General features: G+C 39.2%; 1 protein-coding gene across 1 annotated transcript; it reads right to left on the reverse strand.

The window, feature by feature from the left end:
- Positions 1–308: 308 nt before the first annotated feature.
- mad2l1.L (mitotic arrest deficient 2 like 1 L homeolog) lies at positions 309–7,648 on the reverse strand. Its single transcript, NM_001091282.1, is given in 5 exon segments — positions 309–1,290; positions 2,184–2,287; positions 4,319–4,436; positions 5,039–5,185; positions 7,553–7,648. Coding segments are annotated over 5 exon segments (612 nt in total). The 5' UTR covers positions 7,623–7,648; the 3' UTR covers positions 309–1,117.
- Between the last annotated feature and the right edge of the window lie 3,912 nt (positions 7,649–11,560).

An 11,560-nucleotide genomic window follows, 5' to 3' on the forward strand; every position in this document is an offset into this window, starting at 1 on the left:
CTTGCAGGAGTTGCATATTTTTGTCTGTTGTTCGGTACATCTATGTTGTGTGTAGCACCATGGTCCTAGAGGAACGTTGTTTTGTTTCACTGTGTACTGTACAAAAGTATATGGATGAAATGACAAACTCACTCTTGATGCCTGGCTGTAAACGTGTTCTCTCTCTTAGCGAATCTGGCGGGGCGGGGGGATATGTGCTCAGACATGCAGTTATATACTCTGTAAACCACAATTCCTTGGTACCTATTTAAAGGATCTCCAGCAGTAGATTGCCAGCATTCTCGAAAGCAAAAATGAGGGATACAGGCTAATATTCAAGAGTACTTTATTTTATAAGAGGAATAGAAACAGACAAGTTGACAGTGATACAACACAAAAATGAAACAGACATTTTCAATTGTTGAATGTACACACCTAAAATCTTCACATATCCTGCTTATAGATAATTATGCTTGCATAAGAATATACACATTTTCTCAAGATGAATTGTTGGATGCTTAAGGTGCCTAAATTCTTTGAGTAAGGTCAATATGCTTCAAAGGGTTGTATCACTTTGAAAATGGACATTTATAGTAAGCTTCAGGAAGCTGAGCAGAATAAAGGCATTAAAAGAGAAATATATTCTATCTGTAAGCAGAGTTTATCTTAAAACCCTGGCTTCTAAACAAGGTACATAAAACCTCAGCCCACATCGTAGTAACATTTAAATACATCATTTCATTGTTAACATAGCACAACCTAAAAAGCACACAGAGCCCTAAAATTGTGTTGCAAGTCTTATGAACAAAATCATAGCTGGGGGGTTATTAAACCTCACAGCAAAAGAAACAGGATTTAAGAACTTGGGTGACTATTAAGATAACAGTCATACTAAATTACACATAATATACATTATATATTGAGGTTTGACCCCAGTCACCCCATCCTTTGTAGTTGATTGCTTTATATGTACACAGTATGAAGCAATACTATACGATACATCCTTGTCAGTAATTTGATCCTTTTTTGTTAACGTATGAAATCAACAATCTGGGGACAGATTTCATAAAACAATCTGTATGACACTATACAACTGATCTTACATTTAGGATTACTATAAAAATAAGATCCCGGGTTCTTAGAAAGTGTCTATCTTTTTGTACGCCACCATACTATTTACTTTGTGGATGGTTGTTGTGAATGAACGCAGACGGACCTCTTCAGAGTTGGACACAAACTGAGGACCAGATTCCTCCCATTTCTCAGGTACCTCCAAATCTTTATCTGTATATATCAGCAGGTCAAAGGCACCTAAGGTGAAAGGCAAATATTAAAATATTTCTACTTAAAATTCATTCTCAATAAGTAACTATTTTTTTCCCTTTTTAAAGTACTTTTTGTTTTACTATTACATATGTTATTCTTGCTTTAAAAAATACTCAAAACCCTTATGATGAAAAGTATTATAGATTAAAGGCTAAAAACAGTTTACACAAAAAATGGGCAGTTAGAAAAAAATGTTAAACCGGTGCACTATAGACATTGCTCAAAGAAAAAAAAAGAAAAATCAGAGCTATAAATAATGTTCTCAACAAATTTAGGGGTAAATTTACTAAGCGGCGAAAATTCAACAACAATTTGCTGGGCAAAAATTCGCTCAGACAGCAGTAATTTACTAAAATGTGAAGTTGCGTCCAGGGCACCGAGCGCTGGCGAATTTTCTCTAGCATTACTTCGGCAATCAAAGCGAAGATGCACTAGCGTTCAATTATGCCTAGCGAAACTTCGTTAGATGTCCTCGCTCAGGCTAATTTGCATACGGCGGGAAATTATAAAGTTGAATGGACGGATATGTTGCAGCAAATACATTACATTACACAAGTCCAGGGAGCCTTAATAAAGACAATAGAGTTGTTATAATGCCCTACACATGAGCCCAGAGTATAATTAATGTTCCTTATGTTAGAAAATGTAGAGTGGAACCCGGTTACCCAAAAACATTTTCAAGCACTTTTGCAGGCTATAATTCTGAAAAAAGGAAAACACGCCAGAATTTTTTTGGGAAACTTTTTCCACTAAAAGTGCCTGAAAGCGGTAACGCTGCCAGATCGTCGCCAGCTTTGCTCACTTCGCTCTTTAGTAAATCTGCCCCTTAGAGTGTAGAGGTGCAAAAATGACTTTTAGGAAAGACAAAATATACTCACATGCTGTTTCCAGCAAAGGAAGGAAAGTTACAGTAGCAGTTATCTGCCTTATAACCGATCGAATTTCTTCTTGAATAACCTTCTGTGACTTTTCGCGAACAATGCTAAAGTCAGAAAAAAATGGTATATTTAATTAGACTTAATTAGATACGCTGTCTCACACAGACTCCATTTTATCCAAATTTTTAAAAATGATTTCCTTTTTCTAGGTAATAATAAAACAGTACCTTGTACTTGATCCAAACTAAGATATAATTAATCTTTATTGGAAGCAAGCTATTGTTTTTTGTTTTTTTAAATGTTTACACGATTTTCTAGTAGACGTAAGATATAAAGATCCAAATTACGGAAAGATCCATTATCTGGAAAACCCCAGGTCCCAAACATTCTGGATAAGAGGCCCCATACCTGTATAGGGAGGTTCAAAGTTGTATTAAGTCTCTTCTTTCCTAATTAAGATTCAGTTAATCCTAAGTAATTTTATATATTGTGTCTGTATTGGTTTCCTTTGTCATTGAATATCTTTTTATTGATTTAGGGTTTCATAATTTAGGTTACAATACAATGATGTCTTTCTTAGCCTTTGTTATCTGTGCAATGCCTCCTCCTAACTACCCAAGGGTTGAACCCCACGATCGTTTTCTGTTGGATCATGTCAGAATGACAAAATGCAGGCAGCAAACCGTATGTAGTGGCACGCGTCAAAATATAATGGGACTGAATGAAAAATCACAGGTATAAACTATATTCCATCCGACACGATGATTGTATGTGAATGTTGTATATGAACGCAGCAAGCTGCAGTCTTATTATGTGTAGTTCATACCTGTGATTTTTCGTTCAGTCCCATTATATTTTGACGCGTGCCACTACATTTGTCACTTGCGTTGTCATTCCAACACAATCTGATGGACAACGCTCGTGGAGTTCAGCCCTAAGCAGGTCAATTATCAAAGGTCGAGTGGTAAGGGTTTTTTTTTTTTTTTTATACCACAAATAAACTCTAATGACCTCAAAACTAGAATAGTATCTTAAAGGAAAAACGAATGATGCTGACCCGAAAACTCGTATCGAACGTAATTCAAATATAGTTTTTCTCAAAAAAAAAAAAAACTTGAATGTCAGGAAGGCTATTAACTTTCTCAAATAGGTCAGCGGACCTCTGCCATTAACTTCTACATGAAGGTTATAGGTGGGGACCTATCCGATTCGAGTTACTTTCAGGGTAGGGGATGATAAATCTCAGATTCGAATTTCGAATTCGAGTTGGTGGTTTTAAACTGGAAATTGTGAGTTTTGACCAAAAAACAAACTCGAAAACTTGAATTTCCCATTCGAACCTAAGTAAACCTGCCCCCAAGTGGTATGTGCTTTAGGAGAACTAAACCCTAAAAATAAATATGGCTAAAAATGTCATATTTTATATACTGAACTAATTGCACCAGCCTAAAGTTTCAGCTTTTCAATAGCAGCAATGATCCAGGGCTTCAAACTTGTCACAGGGGGTCACCATCTTGGAAAGTGTCTGTGACACTCACATGCTCAGTGGGCTCTGAGCAGCTGTTGAGAAGCTAAGCTTAGGGGTTGTCACAAATTATCAAGCAGAAAATGAGGTTTGTCTGTAATATAAACTGATGCTACAGGGCAGAGTATTAAATTCTGATGCTAGTTACACTGGTTTCTGTGCTGCCATGTAGTAATTATCTGTATTAAATTACTAGTCAGCCTTATATTGTGACATTTATATTCTATGTGTACTGTATATTGTGAGTGGGTCCCTAAGCTCAGTAAGTGACAGCAGCACAGAGCATGTGCAGTGAATCATCAGAAAAGAAGATGGGGAGCTACTGGGGCATCTTTGGAAACATGGATTTGCTAAACTACTACCTACTGCTAAAGGGCTGTGGTTGCCTTGGGCTGGTACAAAACATAATGTACATTTCTAGCTACTTCTTTAGTTAAGCTTTAGTTCTCCTTTAAAGGCAACCTGTGCCCTTCCCATGTACAATGGCATATACCGCTCTAAAGTATTTTGGATTATTGGATAGTATTGCTTTGCAGAACTTGTTAACAAATATTAAAATGTATAAGTAATGGACAATGTTAATCTTGGTACAAGGGGGGGGGGGACTTACCCATCTTTCACAGTTTTGTCACACTCTATGTCAAATTGCCAACGTTCAAGAATGTCGCTGCTGTCAATACTTGTGATCACAACCACAAGCTTCTGTACTTGGCATTTGTACAACCATTCTACAGTGTGAATAAAACCAAACAATTTTTATCACAAGCAAAATATGCTTTAATATTAAGCAATTCACATTTAAGTCTTTTGAATTTTAAAAGGGAATCATATTTTCAAAGTAAGCCTCCCCCCCCCCCAAAAAAAAAAAAAACTTGCACTGGAAATGCATTCTTGTTTGAATTAAAACACAAAAAAAAAAAACCTGTCAGGCTTATTACCTCTACTAAACTTCTACTCAGAAAGTTTAGTATCACATAGCAGCTTTAACAAAAATTACGCAATATTGATCAGGTTAAAAGTAAAGCAACTGCCTGGTAAAAATTTATGTCTTTTGGGCAGGGTGAAAATCGGAATGGCTGATGATCACAAATTCCCTTGCACCCATCAATTACAGTTTTATTAATATACAGAGCACATAACACTGACATAATTTGTGTTGAAGTAGAACATGGCCCAGTCAACACATGCCATATCTTTTCATATATAGCCTGGACATTATCATATCTAAATGAAAATGAATGAGAAACTGGACATGTACCCAGACAAAGCTACAACAATTCAAGAACAAAAGCCTAGAGAAGACTAAAAGAGATGGTATCATGTACTGTACCTTTCAGCTGATCTGTAACTTTGTTTAAATACTCTTTCAGTGCTGGGTCTGTAGAGACTAGCAGCGTGAGCCCATACTTCTGAACACGCGTGAATGTTTCTGATGGATAAATCCCACGCTGATATAAAATGCTATTGATGCCACAATCTGTGGAGGAAAAAAAAAAAGTGTTAGCATTTGATCTAAACCGATCCTTTATATCAGATTATGTACAGTATTGATCACTTTCAGATTTCAGGTATCGGTTATCTTATAGGACCATTGCTTTTCAGGGATTTCTTTTTTTTTTTCTTTAATGTGGATCACCATACCGTAAAGGGCAGTAATGAATACATCTTCGTTGAAAGGCGTACCTCCAGTGGTGTCAAACTTTCTTGTAAGTCTACTCTTTCTTATGCCGTATGTCTGATCACAAGCATTATAGTATGAAAAAAAACACAGAGTCCTGGGTAGAAATTCCCAGAATTCTCCACTCCTGCACCAAGACCAACGATTCTGTGCAGTTGTTCAGCTCACTAAGAGAATGTAAAGGGACGCTCACCCACAACAATTCTACAAAGCCCTCCCTCCACTATGTGTACACCAATAGCAACTAAACTACACAGTTGCTATGGCAAAACGTAAACCAAGCAGGGATTGTATACTACAGTCGCCTGCATCTAACAATTTAGTATGAGTCTTTGATGATCGGTGTGTGTTTCCTTCTGCCTCCATTATTTTGGCTGTATTGCAGAGATCAAGTTGTAATAGCGCACAAGCTTTTTAGACTTGAAGGGTTTTGGCACATGGACATTTAGTTACCGGATGCCGCAAAGAAAATGTTGGCACAGTGAAGAGAAAAATATGATTTGGAGAAGTAATGTTAGCGATCAGGTACATGCTGTGGCCTTCTATTAGATAAGGAGATATGTACTAAAAGCCTTTCCTTTCTGCTGAAAAACACCTATTGGATTATTTTGCCACCAATAAGGATTTATACAGCTTAGTAAAGATCAAGTACAAGGTATTGTTTTATTATCAAATAGAAAATAAATATCTTCTTAAAATTGTATCCAATGTAATGGATACAACTACCTTTTGCTTACTCACATGTATGTTTTTAAGATGGATTTAGATGGGTAGACTGCCATAAGATACAATGCATGATATCAAAAAAAGAAAAAGGTAAGCCAGTTCTATCCAACTTTTTTGTACGAAGTCAATATTGTGATATATACATGTTTGTATTTAGATTGTATAGAAATGATGACCATTAGACTTTTCAACTATGCTACCTGGCTTTGCCAATTTTCTGTCTTTATTGGTGGTTTAATCTGGTCCCCTACAGTACTAAAACTGCATCTTCTGTATCTTTCTGCGCATATGCAAGGTCCCAACTGCGCATGTGCGAAAAAGCTCCATGCCGGCGATCACTTCCATGAGGAACCAGAAGATACAGAAGATGGCGCCGGAGAGCTCCACTGCGCTACTCTGCATGAATATGCCAAGGTACATGACAGGGATACTTTTTCCACTGAGTTTCCACATGAGGGAGAAAGCAGTGAGGGGGGAGGGCCAATGGACGGAAGGGGATGGGGATTTTTGATTAACGGGGGGGTTTAGTACTCCTTTAAAAGGAGATTTAAACCCCATGCTTTGTTTTTAACTGTTCCAACAAACAAGGGGCCCCAACTACATTACTTGCCACATCTACAAAGTCCTGGTCACACCACTACCTGTGCACCAACTACAAAGTCGTGCACCAGGATTGGTGGCCGCCATCTTTGGGAACAGGAGTATACATACTGGAAGTCAGTCTTTTCCTGATCTGGTTTACAATTCCCTGGCTGGCCAAAGACTACAGTGAGCAGGGTGGGTGCAGGGAGTGCCCAAGCACAATGGCTGCTCTAAGATGCCATAGACGTGACTATTGATTGGGCTGGTGGGGCTCTTTGGGCCTTTGTCTACTTGAGAAAGACTATTTTGTATCCCAGTTCAGGCTTGTTATGATAAACAGAATGTTGGGGTTTAGTTCTTAGATACTTTGTTGCAATGCAAAGAGGCAGAATGGAAGTTTTTAATATGAGGACAAGCAGCAATTGAATGAAGTTGACCCCAGGAAGACATAACAATTATGAATGAGCTTGTAGCATTTGTTCGCAGGTTAAATAAACAGACACTCTCCAGAATAAAGAAAAGTAGTAGCAGATGACGCATTACAGACTAGTGTGCGTCATAATACAGACTAGTGTGCGTCATAATACAGACTAGTGTGCGTCATAATACAGACTAGTGTGCGTCATAATACAGACCAGTGTGCGTCATAATACAGACTAGTGTGCGTCAGATTAGCGCAACAATTCATAATGAGTCGTCTTTACGTATAAAGGAATAGGAATACAGATCCTTAAAAACTGTACGTCGGTATATAATAAAGGTTTCTCTAGATATGTCCACACTTCAGCCATGCCCAAGGCTCTGTTATTTACTCTGGCCATTACAATCAAGCGTTCACTTCCCGCCTCACTCACTTACAGAAAAACTCTGATACGATTTCAGCGCTGCCCTTCAGGGTAATCCCTTCACGTGTTAACTGACCCGCCATCGAAACCACTTCTCAATACTGAATCGGGTCCGTTCAGGTTCTGGCAGTACCAACGCGCCTTCTACTTCAAACCAGCGGCGGACTCGTACTGTGATTGGAGAACTGTCACATCATGTGCAACCTGTGGCCCAATTGAAAGCCAGCCGGAAAGATGCAAGGGACGCAGTCCTGCGCGACGTCACACATTCACCATCATTACTGAGGGCAAAAACCCGAGCATTCATAGACAACAATCTCAAAGTTTTAGTCAATGCTGAAGTACATAGTAACCAATCAATAAAAGCTGATATAAATATATGACATGAATAACGTTCCCTACATGTATATTCTTGAGGAATGAGGCAATGTTTCATTGGTAGCGGCTAGTTCCTATCCTAGGAAAGGACCTGACGTCACGGTCATGTGATCCTACCATGTCATACCTCCCAACTGTCCCTTTTTTGGAGGGACAGTCCCTCTTTTGACAGCTCAACCCGCAGTCCCTCATTTGTACTGGAAAGTCCCTCTTTTCTCTGCACTGAACAGCCGGAAAAAGAAACAAAGTTTCTCACTTAATTGGCTTTTAGCAGAGAGCACAGAACAGATAACAGGTGCAAATAAGATACTTTGTAACAATTTTGAGACACAAAAACACAGTTTAGATAAGGAGAAATGTTTTAAAAATTTCATAATCTGCCAAATTTTGTAAAACAAACATGGTAATTAGGGGGTGTGGCCACAGAAAGGGGTGTGGTCAAAAAATTGCTGCGCTACGTGCGGAAAAACATTTTTTGCCCCTCTTTTTACTTCCAAAATGTTGGGAGGTATGCCATGTGACCGCTCCACTGCGGCTTACCTATTCGTGAACGGCAAATTCAAACATGGGAAAGTGGTAATGGGTTCTAGTCAGGGGCGCTCCACCAATGAGGCGAGTTGAGATACTCGCCTCAGGCGGCAGCGCCCCCCTGGTCACCAGTGGCGGCAAAAATGCCGCTCCTGGTAACTAAGAGCCGAATTTCCGGTTTTCAACCCGGAAATTCGGCTCTTCTAGTGCAGAGAGCGCAATTGCGCTCTCTGCACTAGCGTCGTGCAGCGCCCCGACCCCCTCCTTACGGAAGGCCACCTCAGGCGGCATAAAGGCGCGGATCGGCGCTGGTTCTAGTGGCAGGCTGCGGACTCTTGACAGGACCTGCAACTAAATTCCCAGGGTTGTCAACTTGTATTGTAGGTTTAGTACAGGTTGCAACCTCTACCTCAGGTTTTGGAGCAGTTCATTGTGTCGCTGGATGTTTGTAGGGATTGAAGGGATGACTGCCTCTGAATTTCTGTGGGGAATTAATGTCAGCTGTCAATATTTAGACACCCAAATGCAGCTACAAGATTGTTGTTGGAGCTGGGCTTTTTTTACCATTACTCTCGCACAATTACGGTGCAACAATGGCAAGATAAAAATGAAAGGCAAGACATACTGACACAGCTAAAATAATATTATATTCATTAACCATAAACAGCTTTGCTTTTCTGCCAGGCACTGAAAGTCTCCCTTAATGGAGAATAATGTAATGGACAACTTGGGAACAATAAATTGTATTGAAACGGTTGCCTTGGTGTTTCATGAGCTGACGGAAAATGTGGAGCGCCAGTCATGTAATAGAACATGGGATAACATGAGAGGGACTTCTATTTAAGGAGAGTATCATTGCCCCTAAACCTTTTTAAAGGACCAGTAACACCAAGATAGCTTAACACTTAATTCCCCCCAAACTTCTATATAAGTCAGGCTTACTCTCCCCTTTGGTTTTCTTTTTAAATCCTGTCCAAAACATCATCCAAGCCACACTTAAAGGCATTAACTGAATCAGCCATCACATCACCCAGCAGTGCATTCCACAACCTCACTGTCCTGACTGTGAAGAACCACCTACATTGCTTCAAATTAAAGTTCTTTTCTTCTAGTCTAAAGGGGTGGCCTCTGGCATGGTGATCCTCTTTATGGGTAAAAAGGTCCCCTGCTATTTGTCTATAATGTCCTCTCTTGTAAAGTGTAATCATGTCCCCTCGCAAGTGCCTTTTTTCCAGAGAAAACAACCCCAACCTTGACAGTCTACCCTCATAATTTAAGTCTTCCATCCCTCTAACAGATTTAGTTGCGCGTTTCTGCACTCTCTCCAGCTCATTTATATCCCTCTTAAGGACTGGAGTCCAAAACTGCACTGCATACTCCAGATGAGGCCTCACCAGGGACCTATAAAAAGGTATAATTATGTTTTCATCCCTTGAGTTAATGCCCTTTTTTATGCAAGACAGAACTTTATTTGCTTTAGTAGACACAGATGACACTGCCCAGAATTAGACAACTTGTTATCTACAAAAAACCCTAGATCCTTTTCATTCATAGAAACTCCTAACATACTGCCATTTAGTGTATAACTTGCATTTATATTATTTTTCATAACCTTCCAATTATTAACATTGAACCTCATTTTCCAGTTTGCTGCCCAGTTTCACAACTTAGACAAATCACTCTGCAAAGTGGCAGCATCCTGCATGGAGCCTATAGTTCTGCACAATTTAGTATCATCTGCAAAAATAGAAACGGTACTTACAATGCCCACCGTCAGGTCATTAATAAACAAGTTGTAAAGCAAGGGACCTAGTACAGAGCCCTGCGGTACTCCACTAACAACACTGGTCCGATTAGAAAATGTTTCATTTACCACCACTCTTTGTAGTCTATCTTTTAGCCAGTTCTCTATCCAGGTACAAATACTATGTTCCAGGTCAACATTCCTTTATTTAACCAGTAACCTTTTGTGTGGCACTGTATCAAATGCTTTAGCAAAGCCTAAGTAAATCATATCCACGAGTCGAGGTTCCTGCTTTCCTTCTCATAAAAAGAAATTAAGTTAGTCTGGCAAGATCTATTACGCATAAAACCATGCTGGCACACACTCATAGTATTATGATTTGCTATAAAGTCAATCCTTTATTAACCCTTCGAAAAGCTTTCCTACCACTGACGTCAGACTAACTGGCCTATAGTTTTGAGGCTGAGAACGGGATCCTTTTTTGAATAGAGGCACCAGATTAGCAATTCACCAGTCTCTCAGCACTATGCCAGACCTCAATGAATCCTGAAAAATTAAGCAAAGAGGTTTGGCAATCACAGAGCTAAGCTCGCTAAGTACCCTGGGATGAATACCACCTGGCCCGGATCTTAACATATTCTAGTCTCTTTTGAATTTCCTCATGTGTGAACCATGCTTCATTAGTTGTATTACTAAAATTGGGACTATTAAGAAGGAAGGAATCTGTGCATTTATTTTGTTTTCATCAACCAGCTGACCACCCTCTGATACTAAAGGTCCCACCCCTTCCTGCTTCATTTTTTTACTATTAACATATTTAAAAAATAATTTTGGATTATTTTTAAAAAATATCCTTTTCCATATCAATTTTAGCTGGCCTTATAGCTTCTTTACATGATTTATTGGCCACCTTGTACTTTATAAATGATTTGGCTGTCCTAGCTAACTTGAAAGCCTTAAACGCATGTCTTTTCTTACCCACCTCAACACCAACACTTCTAATTGAACCAAAAAGCTTTTGCTTTGCAACGATGATCAATGTAACAGCTCCCCTAGTGGTAATAAATACATATTGTTTTGCTTATTGTGCCTATGGGAAGAAATTGTCACTTTCATTATTACTGGGGATTAAACACAAACTGCTGGAAACCTTAATGTCTTCTTGTTTCTTACATTTCTCTAGGGCTCACAGTGGATCTACAGGAAGGAGGAGAGGATCTGTAAGATCACTGATTTGGAGAGCATGAGGAAGGACATAATTGGCGAAATAAAATGGACAAGCTATGATTATTGTATAGCTAGAGACAGCCTGGAATTAACAAGGTGGTGGAAAATCAGATTTATGGCTGAGGTCCTGCAGGACAAGATAAA

This window comes from Xenopus laevis, chromosome 1L, assembly GCF_017654675.1.
Source record: "Xenopus laevis strain J_2021 chromosome 1L, Xenopus_laevis_v10.1, whole genome shotgun sequence".
Classification (NCBI taxonomy): Eukaryota; Metazoa; Chordata; class Amphibia; order Anura; family Pipidae; genus Xenopus; species Xenopus laevis.